At 41.2% G+C, this 20,880-nt stretch overlaps 1 protein-coding gene across 5 annotated transcripts in view; it reads left to right on the forward strand.

Annotated features, from left to right (window-relative positions):
- The window catches only part of CACNB4 (calcium voltage-gated channel auxiliary subunit beta 4), a 276,094-nt gene that overhangs the window by 123,957 nt on the left and 131,257 nt on the right, over positions 1-20,880 (forward strand). Inside the window, exons 1-2 of one of the 5 annotated variants that reach the window (XM_030796833.1) lie at positions 11,465-12,650; positions 14,612-14,771. The exons of 3 other annotated variants lie outside the window; for them this stretch is intronic. In XM_030796833.1, the coding sequence (XP_030652693.1) occupies positions 14,766-14,771 (6 nt within the window). In that variant the 5' untranslated portion in view covers positions 11,465-12,650; positions 14,612-14,765. Of the gene's footprint in view, positions 1-11,464; positions 12,651-14,611; positions 14,772-20,880 lie in introns of those variants that run through there. One more of the 5 variants, XM_030796831.1, reaches the window with a different exon arrangement.

A 20,880-nucleotide genomic window follows, 5' to 3' on the forward strand; every position in this document is an offset into this window, starting at 1 on the left:
CAGAGGCTCTCCTTGAGTTGGAAGGAGCCATTTTGGAAATTCAAACCAGATGCTTATTCTGTGTACTGTATAAATATTTCCACCAGGTGCTGGGTATATCAGTAAAAGGCATATCAGTGTTTAGATTACTCTCTTTTCATATGAAACAAGAGCATTCTTAGAAATGAGACTAACAGCAATGGGCACTGTTGTGCCACCTTGTGAAAGTAGATCACACAAGGTAAATAAGTGCTTTATTGGATGTAAGGTCAGTACCATAGAACAAGATGATAGTTTAGGGAATGATGCTCTTCTTCATATGCCTAAGGAAGAGCATGTAGTAGCTTTTTCATCCACCAGATATGATACCTAACTAGGGTAGTCTTAGCTCAGTCATCTCATTCATTTGCCTAATAGAACGACTTCGGAATTTTTAGAAAATGTAGATACTAGAATCTTTACTGAGCTTCAGTTTTTGGAGTGTAAATGGATTTTTCAAAAGCTCCGCAGATGATTCAGATTTTCTGCTGTTGTCAAGAGCCATTACCTTAGGTGCCAATGTCATAAGACTTTCCAAAAAGAGATTAGAGACATGAACACCACAGTCTCTGTTATTTAGATGTGGATGGACATTCCTCACTCAGAGACAGTAGGTTAAATATACTTATGAAAAAATGTAGCGTTATATATATTCACATTCTTATTCATTGGCAAAAAAAAAAGAAAAAGAAAATTAAGGCAGCGGTGGATTTCTATTATTGGGCATATCAAATTAACAGATTAAAAAATTAGACCCTTAGGTCCCTGTTTATCGTATTGTTGGTGATAAAGCTAAGAGTTGATACTTCACATTGAGTTAATAGGTATGTAAATTGGCAGAGTTTTTCTGTACAGCCTTTGGCAATGTGATCAAGAGGCTTAAAAACATTCATATACTTTGACCGAAGAATATATGGGAATCAAGCCCAAGAAAATAATCTGAATTGCAGACTAATAGAATTCCAGCATTATTTATATGAGCAAAACAATGAGAACTGCATAGTACATCTATGTGGTGCAATAGTTTGTAACTAATAAATTATGTTTTGACGAGTTTTTAGTAATGTGGGGAACACTTATGTTGTTACTGCTAGGAGAATGCAAAAGTTTACATATAGCATATTCTAGATGTAAAACAAATGCCTACAAAGATAGAAAAAGACCAAAGTATTAACAGTAATCATATTTTAGTAGTAAGACTACAAATTTTAGTTCTTGTCTTTGTACTCTTTTGAATTTTCCAAGTTTTCTGCAATACCACTTTTTAAAAAACGTATTTTACTTTTATAATCAGCAAAAAAATACACTCATGGGAAATGCTTTAAAGGCAAATATTTTGTGGAAGAATTGGTTGTGGAAGATCTCATAAATTGCGGAATCGATCTGTGAAGGGAAGAGATTTGAGGAAAAATTTCAGTAGACCAGAAAAATGCTTAAGTTGTTTTCCAGCATAAGAAGAAACAGGAAGCTGGATCATAAGCATGTGTTTTGAGGAAAGTATAATGAGTGGCTGAAATATGAAATATGAGAAGTATGTTGTAGAGATGGCAGGAGGCAAGTTGATGCAGGGTGGATATAATGAAAAATATATTTCATTCTCTTCTTTTATGTCTTCAGAGTTGTGTGATGTTAGGAAACTTTCCTAACCCTTTGGATCTTCATGATTTGTTTATGTTCATCGAGTATATGGTTAAATGAAGTAAACACAACCGTCAAAGGCTGAATGTGAAAGGAAATGGATGACTCTACTGGTTCTGAAATGACTTTCTTCTTCTAGGCCTTTTGTTCTTCTCCCCAAACTTTTAGGAGTTGATGGCTTGGTTGGGGATAGGATAATGATTCCCAAAGTTGCTGGTTGGTTAATATGTTAGTATTCTAGAAGATATCTCCTTCAAAAGTGAACCTGTATTAGTTGAGGCTCACAGACCATCTGTCTGACGTTGTCTTTTTTAGTCAATACTTTGATGGAAAGCTCTAAAGGTACCTGGTTGAGAAAAGCTCATAATTTCTCATTAAGTTAGGTAAATCTGATCATTTACTGACAATAGCCCTTTTCCTAAAGCCTACTAAGAGCCATAACAATGTATTTATGAATTTTCCCTGGGTTTTTGGAATGGACTATTTGTGTTTGTTAGTATCTCTTTCGTTGCATGTCAACATTTCCAAAGCATATTAAAACAATTGCTCCATGTTCAAGCAATTCATAGGTTTAAATAGCTGGTTAGAAGAGCATTATGATTCGATAGAGCTTCTGGACCAACTAGTTATTACTTTACTATCTTGTGGTATTGCACATTTATTTAAAGCTAATTTGATATTAAAAGAGTAACTTAGAGGAGCTGTTAGAAATAATTTTTTTTAAACTAATGTTTTTGAAAATTGTGATACTATTGCCTTTCTTAGTTTAAAAGAGAATGGATTTCTGAGGTACACAAGACCAAAGGGTCAGGTAGTATTTATAGCTTACTCTCCCACGCAAAGTTCAGAAATCCAGTGACTACAGGGGTGCCGTGAGATACATGGCTGTGAAAGATTTATTTGGATCTTGCTATTTTAAATTTCTCAATCTATCTTAAAAATTTGAGAGTTCATTTTCTGTTATGAAGAAAAATACATTACTAAATAACTTGCAAAGCCCTGTGGGGTGTGTGTGTGTGTGTGTGACCAAAGTTTATGGCTTTTTTATACTTTTGGACTTATGAGACATACCTACAAATATAAGAGATCCTTGATTTTTTTTACATTCTCCTCTACTTTCTATCAGTACCAATGTACATTATTTTTATTATTTGGCTCCAAATTTATACTGTTTTCTATGTAGATGAATGTTATTTTCCTTGAATATTTGATGCAAGAATCACTTCTGAGAATTGGCATTTAGATCAAGTAATTCAGTTTGTTTCCATTTGTGCCTCTTGGGGGAAAGGCTTTGGACTTAGTGCTCCAACTAATTTTCCATCCAATACTGCAAAGGAAATGACCAGACTGAGAACTAAGAGAAATTATATCAAAAATCCAAATCTTCGTGAGGAATTACTTATGGACTTGGCTAAAAGGTGGTGGATATTTTTCTCTTTGTAATGATCTACTTAAGCTCAAAAACTCAATAGAGTTGAAGATTTTTCTTTGAATTCATTTGGGCTTTGAAAAAGCTGTGTAAAATTGGCAATTTATCTGTGTATGTGTTTTTAGCTCACAAACATTTTGTTTTGGCCCATAGTCTTTGGTTTCAGAAAGTAAGCAGGCTAACATGTGCATAGCACTGTTCTGTTTTTAATGGGGATGATGGGTTTAGGTGGAGATTTGCAGTACTGACTACCATCTTGGGCTTGTCAGCATTTCATGAAAGGAGAATTAGAAGAAACAATATAACCTAGTGAGGTCTTTTTTTCTGAGTCCAGTTCTTACCTTCTGTATGTATTTTTCTGGTTGTCTTTATTCCTATTCTACTGACCTCAATATTTTTACTTTTGCAGCTGGAATTAGTCAGGTTGAGCCACTGCAACAAGAGACCCCTGAATAAAGTTGCCTAAATAAGATGGAAATGCTTTCTCTTTCATCTAACAATGCAGAAGCTTCTTATCCTATTAACTTTTCTTCCCTAAGGTGAGGTCCTCATCTGTATGCTGGAAGTTGTTTCATCAGCACCACATCCAAAGGAATGGGAAGGCACTCAGTATCTTTTTTTTTTTTTTTGAGATGGAGTCTTGCTCTGTCGTCCAGGCTGGAGTGCAGTGGTGCAATCTCAGCTCACTGCAAGCTCCGCCTCTGGGTTCAGGCCATTCTCCTGCCTCAGCCTCCCAAGTATCTGGGACTACAGGCGCCAGCCACCACGCCCAGCTAATTTTTTTGTATTTTTAGTAGAGATGGGGTTTCACTGTGTTAGCCAGGATGGTCTCGATCTCGTGACCTCGTGATCTGCCCGCCTTGGCTTTCCAAAATGCTGGGATTACAGATGTGAGCCACTGTGCCCTGCTGGCAGTCAGTATATTTTTAAGGGTGCAGTGTGAAGGTTGGACACATGACTTTCACTCCTGTTGTATTGGCAAGAACACAGTCACGTCTACTTGCAAGGGAGGCTGTGAGGTATAGTTTCTAGTTGAAGAGGCTTGCTAAAATTGAAGGTGGAATGGCTTAATGCTAAATGGGGGAAATGGAGAAAGAATACTGGAGCTTTTAGTCATCTCTGCCACCTAGAATAAAAGAGAGGTCAAAGTTCAGCAGTGTGCACCCAAACCTCCATTTTCTCCATACCTGACACCATGTTGCAGAAACTGAAAGCTTGCAACCCGAGGGCTAAGACTAATCCATTGCTTGAGATAATTCTACCCATGTCTAGCAGTACTTTAAAAGCTTTAGATCTGCTTGCAGGAGGGATCTAGAATGAGTGTCGCTACTCTAAGCTCAGTATTTTAGAGTCAGCTAGATTTTTCTGTTCTGTTGCTGAGGTTCTAGCACTCTTGGTGCCTGGTGCTTTAGACATGTGGTTCCTTCAGTGAATGCTCCACTGTGAAGATTATCTATATTATACCAGCTTAGTTGGCTTTTTGCAATGTAGTTATTAAACTTTAACTATTTTTAAGTTGTAATAGGCACTGCATCAAAGAGGGGTATATCAACAAGATGAGTAAAACATAGTTCCAGCCTTTAAGGGATATATGCTCTGGCACACTTTTTCAAAGGTAAATAAGTGTTTCTCCAAAAATATGTTCTGAGGAAAATACCCCAGGACCTTATTGCTACCATCTATCCATTATCTACCAATATCCCCTCTTCCCATAGATTCCACCCAAGAAGAGCCCCTACCACTGACAGAAGTTCTGCTCAGATCTGAATTCCTGACATCAGTTTCCATTTTGTATTTGTTTTCTAAATCTGCAGCAGCTCTGAAATTGACCTCACAGATTCCTTGGCTCATTGACTGACTTTAAGACCTCAAATATCTACTAGACTAGGCTGCATGCATTATGATGGAGGCAACGACATCAAGGCTCACAGTGTGAGTTTTGTTTTCATGTTTGCTGTTCAGTTCCTGTAACCAATATTTGTTGAGGATCTTCTATGGAATGAAGCATGTGGGGTGTGAAGCTGAGTAAGACATGGTTCTTGCTCTTGAGCTGTTCATCTTGTAATGAAGGAATTACACTACTATGTGATTCGCCCACTGGTAGAGGTGTGGGAGATAGAGTGTTATGGAAGTATAGGAGAAGGACTGGCTAATGTCCGAGGGGGTTGGAGAAGTTAGTGACATTTACATTTGACCTTAAAGAAGGAATGAGTTCACCAAATAGAAGCAGTCAGGGGTAGGGGACAGAGTGAAGGTGGCCTCCCTGACAGAGGGGACATCTTGTGCAAAGGGTGAAGTGTGAAAGATCATGGGTTCTTGTCTTCAACAATAAAAAACCAAGAACCAAAACCAAAAACTCCATCAACGCATTGTAAATGATGTTTCCCTTGAAATAAAGACTCTGTTAAAACAACTCTATGTCACACCTAGATTATTTGGTTCGTAAGAATCTGAATCTGAACAGGACCATTGTGTCCCAATCAGCACATGAAGACAGTTTAGTAAGGACCCTTTAGGGATGCTCATGTTCTGGGTTTTCTTAGCTCTAAAAAATACCCATATTTCACTTTGTGAGCTCTTTTGCCAGTCACTGCACTGTTTTGTCAACCAAAGTGCAAAGGTAGCCAAGGAGCTCAGGGCCATCATTAACTATTCACGTATTTGTGGAAAGCCTATGTGCTAGGCAGTGGGGATATAATGGTGTGTAAAAAGATATCCTGGTCTGTCTTCCCACAGAACTCACATTTAAAAGACAGCTATTAATTCACCAATTGCACTAATGCAAACTAATGGGGGTGGATTGAGAGGAGGTGTGGGGTTCTAGGCAAAGGGCTCAGAAGCAACAAAGCCTAGTGGTGGGAAGGGGTGTGATGTGCCCAAGAAGGCCAACTTGGAGAGAGTGAAGGGGAAAGGCGTGCAAAATGAGGGCTGTGAGAAGAGAAGTGTTGGGGCCACACTACACACTAGACCTTGTTAAGGATTTGGGTTTTTCGATGGGAAGCCACTGAAAGATTTTGAAATGGAGCTGACTGATTTTTGTTTAGAGGAAATATTAGGTGCTAAACAAGCATTTATGGATGCTTATTATTAATCGTGTTATCCAATCGAAGAGAAAAACTCCTGGGAGGCAAAAACATAAATTCTTACCTAAAAGCAGTAACAAAATAGAAAATAAAGTTTTACTAATTTTACGTTAAACAGTTTTGTTTACTCTTTATAGCAAATCTGGAATCATGGAACTGAAGGAGTCCCACCTTTTAGGGAGGTGGTTTGCGCAAGGCTGAGTAGTAAGTTGGTGGCTGATTCATTTCTGCCCTGCTCCATGAGTGACACTGTTCCTTTCCTTCCCCCTTTCCTGCCTCCCACTCCTGCTGAAGCTTTGCAGATAAGGAATCAAATTACTCTCTGGCTCTCATCAGAGCTTCTCAAAATGTGAGAGCTTTGATTGCAACCATCTTCTTGGTTCAATTTCTGTCTTCAGGATCTTCAGTGTTGCCGCCACACCATCCCTGTCTGTCCCCAGGGAGATGCCGTCATTTCTCGTTGATCTTCACATTCCAGTCTCTCCAGCAGCGTGGACCAGTCAACAATTCAAAGTTGTAATTGGTAGATTAGCACTGATAATAATATCAGCTAAACGATATATAGGCAATAGGAAGGTGACCAGCTGAACTAGTCTCCTAGATTCGTTTTGGAGAATAGTGAAAAGTAAAGTTGTGTAGCATTCATGAAAATTGTGGCTTTATGGAATGTATTTTCTAAGAGATTGGCTCTTTTTTTTTTAAACTGAAATTTTAGAAAGTGAGAGCTTTCTGAGTAATACGTCAATCACAGAGAGAGATCTGTCATTTTCTGGCAAGTTGAATAGGCCATGGGAATTTTTTTTACCTTGCCTACACTCACTCTCTTATGAATTATGAAGTATTATTTTTCCTGAAGCCATCAAGAATGGCAGGGAGGAGGGGAGCCAGTCCATATATTCACTTTCCCTCTGCGCGTCTCTAGGGTTTTCTGTCTCTGCCTCTTTATCCCTGTCTCTGCTTGTTTCTCTCTGCTGTTCTTCCTCTTCTCTTGCCTCTTTGGCATGAACCAGCAGTAGCATTTGTTACAGGATTTTCATGAGGATGGTCTTCTGGGCAGTGTTTTGTGACAGGGTGGGGTGGCCCAGGAGTGGCTGGTGGGGATGATGGAGCAAGAGGCCAGACAATTGAGGAGGCCAGTGGGAGAGCGCTGCGTACACCCAGGTACAGAGGAAAGACACAGCGTTCAGTGGGGCGGCTGAGGACGGGGGTGCTGTCAGTAGGTGGAGGAGGTCTGGGCAAGCACGACAGCGTTGGCACAAGGAGCAGTCAGCCTGGCCAGATAGAGCAGGTAGGCTGCCGGCAGGAGCTGGCATGAAGGTAGGAGGGCAGCAGGAGGCAGGAGGCTGGGCTCAGCTCTGGCAGCTGAGACCTGAGACTCAGGTGGGATTGAGAGGACCAGGCCGGCATCAGGGGCAAGGGTTAGGAGTCCCACCCCAGAGGCAAGGGCACCAGGGCTTTAGGCCAGAACCCAGGCGGAAAAGGATGAGAACTACCACAGCAGCCCAGTGCTTGCTTGTGGAGCACTGTTGGTGCCAGGTACCCATCCGAACATTTTATTAGACCAAGGCTTTTAATCCGCACAATCTTCTTGATAGAATCCTCATTTTGTAAGTAAGGAAATGGAGGCACAGGAAGGTAGAGTAGCTTGCCGTGTGTTACCCTGCTGGGAAGTGGCACAGCTGGGATATGCGGGCAGTTTGGCTCCAGGGTCCCTGCTCATAACCACCTTACTTCATGGTATTCCTGTTACATATCACAGGGAGGACCATTCACGTGGGGTGCAGGGGCCCTTGGAGCTGGGCAATGTGGGCTGCCCTGATTCCATACTACTTCCCTTAAAAAAATTAAAAAGGCTGATTCTTCCATGCTGCCTCCTATGTATCTTTCATATCTTAACTCGTTAATTTCAAAACTATTATCTCCATGGTCTTCATGGGGCCTGGAGAGACTCTGGACATGCCTGCCTAGGTGGTAAGGTCTGAGTTCCGCCTCGGAGAACTACAGCAGAGGACTAATGGAAGTGGAATCTATTGTCTGTAGTTTTTTTGTTTGTTTGTTTTGTTTTCATTCCCTTGTCTGCCCTGTTGCTACCACCTATCTGATGGGCTCCAGGGAGGAAACAGGGGTATGATATTCATTCTTGCAATGCCACACAGATTTGTAGAGGCAAAGGAGTGGAGTACTATTACTTGCAGAGCAGAAGATGAGAAAATTCATCTAGCACACTGTAGTCACTTAGTAAAATTTAAACAAAAACAAAGAACAAAATAATTCCCAAGGCTGAATTGGCAAACAGAGACCTTGGGCTTGTGTTCTAACCCGTGGAGCCAACAGGAGGGCTAGCCTTGGCTGAGTCCCAACATTATTCCTTTGTCTCTTCTCTGAGTTCTTGCACTTCTGCTATAGAACACATACTACACTGGCTTTGAAAGGTTAAATTCCCAAGAAATTCAGGTGGAAAATTAGAATTCCTTTTTGCTTCTAAATCTGCACCAGTTTGTCTTCATCATGCTGTTTAAATCTCATAGCTAATCTTCTCACTTTGGCTTTTCTCCCTTTCTTCTCTCTGTCCAAACAAGTGGAAAACAGAAATACCTGTCCTTTGTACTCTACTGTCAATTTCATGGGTTCACTCTATGACAAAGCCTAGCACTGGGTAAGGAAAAGGAACTTAATATCCCTAAGTTCGAAGCCCGTGAAAAAGAACTGAAAGTAAAGTTTCCTTGTGATACAAAATAGAGCTGTCCTAATTTGTTGAGGGCCGTGCCGTTTCCTCCACTGAATTTAGCTCAGTGGAGGCATTTGTCAAATTGCAAGGATACCTTCCCCATCATGAATCACGTGGCATTTATAAACAGAATCATAGGGCTTTTTTTTGACTTTGAACTGTTGATCATAATGAGAGATAACTGGAAAAGAGTTGAGTCAGAAACACATTCAACAAGGCATTCTCAGAATCAGAGGCAGCCTCCTTGAGGCTGTGTAGTTTTGGAGGCTACTCAGTAATGAGAGGTAGATGGGTTCTTGGGAAGCACCAGCACAAGATGAGCCCCAAGGTTTTCAAACTTGTTCTCACTATAACCTCAGGTAGGAGAAGTAGGCCAGAAACTTCTGGGGTGGTTTCTCTTTCATCTTCTTGACTATCATTAAACTGGAGAACTATTAAAGTCAAAACCAAGAAGGTGCCAGTGTCTTGGTTGCTTTTCACCACCTGCTGCAGTGAAGTGTGAAATTTGGCCCTAGGAACTTGAACTTGCTGGAATCCATAGACCCTTTTACTAAATGCCGGGGACTGGAGCTGGTCTGAAACAGGCCTGGGAAGCTCCCAGGGACCTCTCACTACTTCTCAGCCTGGTCTCAGTTTAGAGAATCTTGGGACAGAGATAGTCAGTTCTAAGATCTTTCTAGAGTTCTGAGCTCACTTTTCACGAACTCCTTAGAGTTCCTCTGGGGAGGTGCAGAGCTGAGTGTCTCACTGGGGTTCCTCTGGAACTCTGGGATCAGCCTGAGTATTGGGTTGAAACTCTTAGGTGACTCACAGGTGTGGTGCTGATTCTGTGTAGATCCAGACCCTAGGGGAAGACTCCCGAACCTGTGATCTGATTTTTAGTTATCAGCTGTGGGTGAACAAAATGACTTTTGATGGGATAATTTTTTAGAATGGAAGGCGTGGGAAAAATAGGAATTTCCCCAACAAAGTGACTTCTCTGTATTTCACCAAATTCCTCTTGGGAACACGCCTACTGCCCCTCATCTTGAAAACTCTATCAAGGAGGAAGTGGGGGAAGGAACACTCCGGTATAGAACATATGGCTTTGAATAAAGTAATTGAACCTTTGTAGGCACTAAAAGGGCCAGATAAGGCGACTCCTGGTGTTTTCCCACCTCTTACAGTTTATGATTCTGAGTCCAGTACGTTCCTGACTTCCTGGAAAGCAGGTAGAGCCAGGCTACCCCTGCTTCACATCTATTCTTAGAGTGGTTGGGTGCAGGAGCAACCACAGGCTGCTGTATGTGATCCAGTGCCTCCCTGCTAACATTCCGCCCCAGTCAGACTCGCTGACTGCATGCATTAGGGTACCGTAAAGTGTACCCCTGCTCTTTAAAACTTCCTTTAGGCCCTCACATTGGCTATAGGGAGCGCTCCACGGCAGCCATCCACAGAAGAGCCGAGCTATGTACAGTTTATCCAGTTGGGAACAATTTGTCTCATCTTGGTGAATTGTGAAAGTAGGCTGCCTCTGTCTTCTCCCCTTAATTTAGATGTCCATTTTAACACAACCAGGGAATACCTATACTTGCAATTGAAGTGGTAAAGTTGGGAAATGATCTGGAGAATTTAAGAGAAAAAAAGACCCTCTTGTCTCAGTTTTCTGTTGATTCTGGCTGAAATACCGTATGGCTGTAATTAGAGAGTTAATAATTAAAATAAGAGTCTGACACATGAATTTGAGCACAGCAGCCCTTTGATCCTGTCCTCTTGGTGTATGGGGGAGGGAACCGAGGTTCCACCTGGCCAGGGACTTTCTCCAACATGCATCCTTGTTGACAGGTAGAGCCAGGCCTGGGTTTCTCTCTATGGAATCCCATTGACTGCACTCATCCCCTGCTGCTGTCCTCCCTCCATGGGGGCACAACCTCAGAGGTGACAATCTGTTCAAACCCTACCATTTGAGGATTCTGAAGGACAGCAATGTCTTCTTGCTATCATTTACATTTGACAGTGGACTAGATATTGATGCCGCTCCCAAGATGTGCAACTGTGATTGAAAGACATGAACGGGTCAGCACAGTCCTGGAAGAACTATGCTCTGCTCAGCTGTTGTAGCCCTTGCGTTGTTTATTATTTTGACTCAGGTTTGTTCCTTTAAGAGTTACACTTTTCAGAGATACTGACTGGAAGGACAGGCCTCCTTTCCTAGGTCCAGGGCCAGCCAGTTACTCCTGTGCTGAGCTCCCATGAACTGCAGCCAATGCCTTCCGGCTGACAAAGCAGCTTCTCAATAGTAAGTGTTTATGTTGCACTTTAGATTTGCAGAGTTCTTTCCCTAAGTTATTTCTTACCTCATTTTGGCGGGTGAAGAAACCAGAGCCTATCGAAGTGGTGACTGACTGGTCCAGAGTCATCTGACCAATTAGTGGCAAAGCTGTTACAGGGGACTTAGAGCCTCTGAGTTTCTGGGTCATTACTTACCCAGTCAGTCACGCAGCTTCTCTAAAATATGTTCTGTGCTCCTCACCAGCTTCTTTGTCCTCCTGAATTTAGCTGGCTTCTTTTAGAGTGGGCCATAAAGCTCTCCTGTTTCAAAGCTTCAGCTTTTTTTTTTTTTTTGGTTGACTAGAAAGTTCTAAGTACCTAGAGAAACTCCATCCCAGGCTGCTGCAATGTGGGACCTCTCCTAGGTCAACCTGAGTTGCGGTGTGGCAGCAGCAGGTGGAGGGAGTCTGACGTTTCTATTTGGGTTTTGGGGAAAAGACCAATGCCACTTCAGGATTATTAAAGATTTATGCATGGGAAGGGGATGAAGAATTTATGTGAAGACATTGGCTGTTGCTTAAAGTTGATTTAAAAACATGCAACTAAAGAGCATTAAACATTTCGCATCTAAAAGTTGAGAGGTTTTTGGCTTCCTTTTCAAACTTCACCAGTTGGGACACAGAGCTCTTTTCTTGCCAGTGAGGCAGAGAGACTTCAATGAGAATATTGAAAACTTTTACTGTAGAAATTCCCACAAGAAATCTTACCATCTGTTTATTCTAGTCATTTTTTTCTTCACCTTGGGTGTAAAGATTTTTTTTATGACTCATTGCCCTTTTGACTTAAACACATCTGTTAAGTACAGATGTTGGATGAGATTGGTATCTGTTTACCTGTCTTTACATGATATTCTCTGAAAATAAAATCTTTCCTTTGCTCCCTTCTCCAATTGTGAATTTAATTAAGAAGATGAGCAGTTGTGTTTGGAGTATTCAGTAGTTTGCCTTTTCAAACATTTCACAGAGCCTTTTGGATATTGATAAGTGTTTATTGTACAACTAACAATACAGGCGAAACAGGAAGCAGCTCTTTGCTGGGTAGGATGCTCCGAGGCGCCCTCCACTCTCTGAGGGAACGCTCTTCAGCTGACTGAAGCAGGGAAGCCGAGCCAATCAGAGGCTGCTTTCCTAGCTCAGTCACCAGTCTGTGGTTGAGGAAGGGTTTTGCTTTTTGTGCTCTGTATTGGGAAGGCAGATAAAATGCCAGGTCTGGACTGCCTCTGGGGATAACCTCACCCTGTGGGATGTGAATGAATAGCATCTTGCCTGGTAAATCCACAGGAATTGATAAGGCAGGCGCAGTTCTCCCAAACAGGCCTTTTCTCTTTAAGCTCTGGCTGTGGTTTCTGCAGCAATTTTGTTTTTACCTTGAAAGAGGTGCTCTGGATTATCAGACCTCCATGTATGACAATTTGTACCTGCATGGAATTGAAGACTCGGAGGCTGTAAGTATTTTCATAGATAGCTAATTCCCTCTCCCCTCCTCTTCCTCCTCCCACTATCCCCTCCACCTCCCCCCCACCCCCCTTCTTATTTCTTAGGCAACGCAGGGAACATGGAGCAGAAAGCTAACATCATTCTGGGGCTTGCTGGCTGCTGTGTAAATGTTCTCCGTGTAGTTTATAGGTAACTGAAATTATTTATTGTCAAGCAAAAAAGAAATGAGGGTGATGGCAAAGCATCTAAGAGTGTAGGCTGTTTGAATTTATACGTTATCGTGTCCACGTTTGATCTCACCAGGGGTAACTGCTCCTTGCAGACTGGTTTAAACTATGCAGAAAGTGCCTATGTTTTCCAAAAGCAGGGTTCATAGAAAAGCCTCATTCATTATATAATACACATTGTTTGTTGAACTAGCATGAATGGAAGTTCCTAAGCTATAGCTGTATTATTATGTGCTTTCTGGCCAAACAAGCAGTGCAGATCTACTGCTTCTTTGTTAAAGAAATCAGATGCTAGGCTTGTGGCCATACAGCACCCCAGTGCAGAGGCAGTGGGCAGTGTTCCTATACTCTACCTTGGAAGAGCGAAGTAGACTCACGTGTGTTTTGGGTTAGAGAACTGGACTCCTTCTCCCCCCTAGGTCAGGCTCATGCAATCTGTTAAAATCAGGATGAAATAATTTCCTGAAATCCCTGAAATCATACCACAGAATGCTAGCTTTTGAATATAAGGTAAAGCTGATGATTAAATCTTTCTTTTGACTCTTGCTGGTGGTAGTTCCTATTTTTTTCATCAATACACAGAAACCTCGCAAGGTAGAATGGCTGGGGATGGTTAATGGGAAGTGCTGTGGGGAGTCTGAATTTTATGTGAGTGCAGTGCCATACATGTTGCTACATTTGAAACAGGAGTGTGTTATATAAGATTCTCTGGCTAAACCACCAAATAAACAGGTTATAACAACAACAACAAAAAACCCTGTGGTGTACGTCAATGCAGATGTAAATGTCTAATGATGTGCTATCCATGAAAGATAGAAATCCTCAGTTCTGTGAAGGCATTCCATTTTTCCTTCCTGTCTGTGTGTTTGCTCTAACTCTAACTCTGTTTCCGCAAAGTCTCTCTGCATGTTGCCCAACGTGCTCATAAATGATCAGACTGTCAGTGTATTGCAAGGGACTGTAGTCTAAAACATTGGTGGCTGAAATCAAGAAGGTCCACACTTGCAGGTGGGGTGGGGGAATGGCAAAGGCAATTATAGGAGTTCAGTAAGCCAGCTTCCCGGGCTGGGTTCTTTAGAAGGCCTGATCACTTCTTCTACCCCTTCTCTGCTCACTCAGTTATGAAACCTATGATGCCTTGTGAATTGTAAGTTTTATTTTCGGCCATTGATTTTAAACTTGGGCAGGCAGTGAATTGCACCGAAGTGGACTGGAGTCATTTTAGAAATGCCTGTAGAAACTGGCTGCTGTGAAGAGTTGGCTAGGAACTAATAAATCCAGCTCCTTGTTCTCCAGAACTGTATACATTTCAGATGCACTGGTTCAGAGGGGAGCCATTATAAGTGTGAAAACATTTTTTTTTTTTTTTTTTTTTGCCTTTGGGTCCAGTGTCACAGGACAGCTGAGTTTTTCTGTAAGATGGGAAGTGAAGAGTGCAGTGACTTGACTCGGTGGCAGTAGTTGATGGCGGGTAGTGCTAGGTACTGCAGTGCTGTACTCCTGGTGACTCAGTGGTGGCCAGCAGGCTGAGATCCTCCGGGCTGTGCACATCCGTGGAGGTGAGGAAGGTGGGAAACGTGAGGAGCGGAGTTAGGCATCTGGCCAGTCCTCAGTTGAGAGTATGGGAGGCTTTCAGGTGGGCGGGATTGAAACCGAGTCACATAAATCAGAGGGGAAGACAGAGATGTTCGGAGGGGTGAACTGACTCTGAATGCTCATTTGAGTTTATTTGTTTTTATAAGGAAGAATAATGTGATGTGTTACCCAAGATGGTGTGAACAGAGCTTCAAGCCAATGGAGAAGACTAGGCCTAAATAGCTGACCTGGTGAAGTGACACATAAAGCCACACCTGGAGTGCCACCTCCTCAGCAGTCTTTCTCAGTGCCAATGCATTTATGGCTGTAAGTGTGGGGGGTTGTCCAGATGGAAGCAGAGTTCTCGGAACAGGTCTGGTGGATAGGCGTGGAAAGGCTTTTCTCAGATGGCCAGCTGCAGTCCGAGAATATGCAGGCACTAAAAGCTGAGTACGGCACTTCGGTTTGGGGTGGGGGTTGGGGAACCATCCGCATATGTCCTACTGCTCTGTGCCGTTGAAAATGTCTTTGTGGGGTGTGTGGGGGTTAACCTGTGATAAGTGATTCTTTTCAATGTTTTCACACAGTAAGCTTGTAATAAGATCATCTTGCCTAGGGACTATTTTATTCCGAATAAGAATAAAACATTATTATACACTGTTAGCACCTCACATCCCCACAATAGGAGAGAGATGTTGGTACTGTGATGCAAGGCCTTTCTTAAGAGTTTGGTCCAAAAGTAGATGTTATGCTCCCAGTGCCCTAGATTTTAGTTTGTAACCTCCATGTTTCACATACTCTATATATGAAGAGAGAGGAAAAAGAAACATGCCAAAACACACTTGAGTCAGGCATTTTAGATTCTTGAGTCCTGTGGAGCCTTTTTGGGCAAGTCCATTAACTTCTGCTTTGGTGTCCAGGAGGGTAGTTAAGAATCTGGATTACAAGGAAGTGCAAAAGATCATTCAGTGCCCCACAGCAGGGCCCTGCTTCCGAATAGGAGATTTCACACAGAACGTCACCTTACTTCTTGTATTACCTTGACGTAGATGATGGAGTGTGTGCTTCCAGATGAACCCATACCTAGCCCAGGCTGGTTCCAGTGGATCATGCACATCGACTCTTCCTACATTAGCTGCTATGTAAGAGCTGCCTATTCTACCTTCACTGTCCCCACTGTATGTTAATACAAGTTCTAGTGGCCAAGATTTTTTCATGGACTGAGCCCCCCATGTACACTATACTATGTGTTTTCATCTGATTTGCAGTAGATTTCATTAGACCTGCTCTTTAGTGTGCACACGTATTTCATAAATGGATTCATTGTGTATTTTGATGTTTGTGGAATTATTCTGGAAATAGATTTATTTTTTCATTCATCAGGTTTATTACACAAACCAAGGGATGTTCTTATGGGGATCCATGGATGCGGCAGAGAAAGTTACCAAAAACCTACCACCCAGAAATAGTCACTGTTAATATATTGCTACACACCCTTTCAGATGATCAATCCACATATATGTAAATAGGTCAGTCTCAACCTGCTACTGTGTGTTGCATCCTACTCTGTTAAATGTTGTTCTCACTTGAGAAAATGTTGAGCATCCTAGGACTAGAACTGGCCTGCACAGGGACGCTTTGCAAAATTTAAAGCTCCTACATGGACCTTCTGGAATTGTGAGTAGCTTGAAATACAGATTCTTAGGATATATTGTAAAGTGATGCCGGGGTTAGTTGCACATAGGATTAATAGTTCATTTCTCTGACACAATTGCTTCCATTTCCAAATGCTTAAATTCTAAAGCACTTAGAAAGAGAGACCTGACCTTTTCCTGTGAAGAAGATGATCAGATCATCATTCAGGGCAATTTCCAGAGAGGAAAATTTAGTCTTTAAGTGTTTTCAATCATAGAAAGGAATCATAATATATTGATTAATACTGTTAGAAATTTTATGTATGTAAAAGTTACAGCAAAGGTAAATTTTACAAACTTAATATGTATGTATAACAATATCTGAGTGTATATATAAAAGCACATATTTAAATTTACATGTACATACACATTATTATAAGAATAGCTTTGTGTTAAACTATTTTCTATAAGCTGTGGAACTATGTATGTTTGTCTCAATGTCTGTGCACCTCTGCATGCATGCGTACTGTTCACCCTCGTACCTTCACCTACATTCGTATACAGATATGTTCCACGCATTGCTAATTGACGGTTAATGCTAAGTGGGAGATTTCTACTGTGGAGCTTTTGGAGACGGAAAATTAGCTGCTTTTGATGTGAACAAAGATACCCAAGAGAGTTGAAAGGCAAAGCAGCCACAAGAGAATAAAGGATTGCTCCTTTCAAAGATATAGTAAAGTTATTTTCAATATGAAGACATATCCTTGTGCTTGCTAGGGAGGCGGATAAACTTCAGACAGAAGGATTTATATGTTTAGGGGCCTTCAGAAAACACTTCAGAGATTTAAGGATTAGATTTCTTTTGGAAACAAGAAGGCCAGAGGTCTCTGTGGTTTGGTGGATCAGAGCATCTCTTCTGGAGTCAAAAAGTCTTTCTGGCCTATTTATAGAGAATGAGGACTGATCTGTAAGAGAATCCAAGGACCGGATGTTGGCATCTCTGACCACAGAAGAAAACCAAATGTTGCTCCTGGTTTGTGTAAGGAATTTGACTGAGAAAAATCAAGTTGTTTTACTCAGCTGAGCTATGTTGGTGTTTGGCTAGGGTGTGTTAAGTAAATGACAAACAGGGCTTTCTCTTCAATCAGCAATGATGGTTTTCTAAAATATAGATTGAAATTATTTCTAGATATAATTGGCATAGAGCCAAAGAGAGAAATTCCTTGAATCAATCAGATCCCATGAATTTGCTGTTCCAGCTTGTCAATCTTGCTGCTTTCTTGTTAATTTTCTATTTTTGAGTCACAGAGGCAAGAATTCGAATCAATCCTCGCCAGGTACTTCCGTGTCTCCTTTTCTGCTGCTGTTATTATTATTATTAGATTATGATGAGTCAATCCAGGATTTTAGAATATGGCCCTGTGACTCCCTTTGTATGTACTCAATGGACATTCCATTATTCTGTGGTGCAAGACATTCTGTATAAGGGTCAGCAATAACCGTGAAAAACCATTATTTTAGGGTGAAGGTGGGGAGACTTCCCATTGCCTTAGCTCTTTTCTTTCTATGGGGTTCAGCTTGGACCTTATTTCTATGTCAACAGTTCTCCCATTCTGGTCACTATCCCCCCTTTACTATCTCTTACCCAGGTGAACAAGGCCACCTAAGGAGGACAAGAGGATATAACTGGACTGGTTATCATTGTTCATTCTCTTCTCTTCCCTCTCCCACTAGTCCTTTAAAATAATCATGAAGCCATGAACTCAGATATCCATGATGTTAAGTTAAAAATTGTACCAAGGAAGCGCTATAGATACAGGCTCTGTGTTCTCATCTACATCGGCTGATTTAGGGGCCTTTCATGTGTTTGCATCAGGCTCTGGCAGCTGTGAAAGCAGCAACAGCTGTAACCTGCCACACTAGAAAAAATACATTCATTGGGTGGATCCCCGAGTTCTCACAGGAGGCTGGGGCACTGCTGTGTAAAGCTAGCGCCCCGTCCTCAGAACAACTTAGTGTGTAAAACCTAAGGGAGCTTACAGTTCATATAAAATAATGACAACTTTGAGCTTTTTAAGACTTTGAAGGGCGTGAGTCTAAGACAAAACTGTGTGGCTATTTTTACAGCACGTATTGGTATGCCAAAAGAAGGTAGCCCAGATAGCTCACGTGACAATTTTTGAGACCTAAATAGACCAATACTTGCTCTTGCTCTACATTTTATATTCTTTTATAACACAACTGTATAGTTTTAGTTATAAATATTTTCCTCTCTTTTTAAATGGTGCCACATTATCAGTACTTCCTGTGTCCTTTTTTTCTTTTGTGTCTGTCATGAGAAATATTGAAAAGTCTTATATTTAGAACAGGATGTTTTGAATTTGCTTTTAGCCTTTTCATTCAGAGGAGTTGATCCAAGGGATCCACTCGGACACGGAGATTGGCAACTGTCAATTACTCAGGAGCTTGTCTGTGTAGTTTGTGGAAAAAAAAAAGTTCTCTTATTTTGCCTTTCTTATGCCTGTTATTCCTTAATCTCTCTTTTCTTTTTAGCCTGAGCATCATATAGGAAAAAGATTCTGACCTTCAATGTTATTACTCTATTGGCTGCTTTGTTGAAAAGTTTGGTGAGTGATAAGGTTGTAGTTGAAATTGTTTCTAGATCTTTTTAAATCTCCATAAAACTTAAAAAATTTTGCCTTCTATTGGGCATATCTATCAGCCAGGAAAATTTCTGGTTTACTTTTTGTACTTTGTATTATGAAAAAATGTTTTAGTATAATAGTGTCATGATGAAAAGTGGAGACAGACCAGGCGCGGTGGCTCACATCTGTAATCTCAGCACTTTAGGAGGCACAGATGGGCAGATTGCTTGAGCTCAGGAGCTTGAGACCAGTCTGGGCAACATGGCAAAACCCCACCTTTACAAAAAAATAAAAATAAAAGAAATTAGTGGGGCATGGTGGCGTGTACCTGTAGTCCTAGCTACTCAGGAAGCTGAGGCAGGAGGATTGCTTGAGCCCAGGAGGTTGAGGCTTCAGTGAGGCATGATCATGCCACTGCACTTCAGGCTTGGTGACAGAATGAGACCCTGTCTCAAAAAAAAAAAAAAAAAAAAATGTGGAGACAGCGCCATATTGCCAGGGATTGAATCCTGACTTTCCCTTTCCTACTTCGTGGCCATGGGCATATTTCTTAAACTTTCTGTGCCTTGGTTTCCTCATCCCTGTCAACAATAATAGAACTTACCTTTTGGGTGGTTTTGAAGATTAAGTTAGTTAATGTGTATAAAGCCCTTAAAATCAGATACATATTATTGTTATACATATAATGAATATACTTGAAGTTTCAGTAACTAAATATGCTCCTTCCTCTATAGGTTCTGATAGTCTCACCAAGTTTTTTGGTTTATTTTCAGAGCCCTTGCATGGTTTTGGACAGTGATTTCCAACAATCTTATAGTGGTTGACAGGTAAAAGAATTCAGTAATCCCCAAAGGCCTTATGATTAGTTCATTGTATTTTGTTTTAGAAAAGCAGGTGGTAAAGCGTAATTGAAAGAATGCTGGGAGGCCGGGCGCAGTGGCTCACACCTGTAATCCCAGCACTTTGGGAGGCTGAGGTGGGTGGATCATGAGGTCAGGAGTTCGAGACCAGCCTGGCCAAGATGGTGAAACCCCATCTCTACTAAAAATATAAAAATTAGTTGGGCGTGGTGGTGCGTGCCTGCAATCCCAGGTACCCGGGAGGCTGAGGCAGGAGAATCACTTGAACCCCGGGAGGCAGAGGTTGCAGTGAGCCAAGATCACGCCATTACACTCCAGCCTGGGCGACAAAAGCAAAACTCCATCTTAAAAAATAAATAAAAGAAAAAAGAAAGAAAGAACGCTGGGAGTTGGAAATCTTGGTCTTTGCCACTTCTTAACAGTGACCGTGGGCAAGTCACTTAATCTCTGACTCTGTAATCCTCAGTTTTTCCCTCGTATGAAATGAAGATGTTTGAGTAGATCATTTTCTAAGGTTTCTTCACATGCAAAATTTTGTACTTTTTGCTGATAAGCAGTTTCTTCAGTTAAGATAAAAATGTCACCATATGCCATTTGCTTTTTAAAATGATCAATTACCACAGTGTTTTGTACATACTGAGTAAGGTATCGGTGTTTGGACCTTGAGTCTGGATGTTTGGCCTTTTCAGAATCTTTGAAGGAAGCAGGTATGTGTGGTACATATCTTTAAGTAGAGTAGATGTTTGAAAAGGAAAATGTTTTATTTAAGACGTTTAATTCTAGAAGCCAAAAGGAATGCTTTGTCTATTGCTTGTTCGCTTGCCAATACCCACGGTGCACTTCCAGCCCACAGTGATTTGAGCTTGGAAACACTTGAATCTCATCTCTAAGAAAAAAAAATCAAAACAAAAGATTTCTGAGAAGTAAATTTCTCCTAACTCTTACTAATGATTGAGGAAAGGTAATTCTGCTTTAAATTATTTTTCCTTCTTGGCTAAGGTATCTGAGCTCTACACTACCAGAGTATTGATATAAAAATATTTTAAATTATTGTTTTGTGATTATCCTGCCTAATCATCAAGAATATTTGTTGTTCAGTGTTTTCTTGCTTTACAGAATTTTCTTCAGCTCATTATTATTATCCTTTGGGATGTCCTGAAACCAATAATTCATCAATTGAAAAACCCCAGGAATACAATCAATTCTAGGGGACAGTCATTAATTTTAAAAGTCATTCATTACTTTTAAAAGGAATAATTGTGCCTCACCTGGTTAAGTTCCCTCTATGATAAGGTGA

The sequence above is a fragment of the Nomascus leucogenys genome, chromosome 17 (assembly GCF_006542625.1).
Source record: "Nomascus leucogenys isolate Asia chromosome 17, Asia_NLE_v1, whole genome shotgun sequence".
In the NCBI taxonomy this organism is placed as follows: Eukaryota; Metazoa; Chordata; class Mammalia; order Primates; family Hylobatidae; genus Nomascus; species Nomascus leucogenys.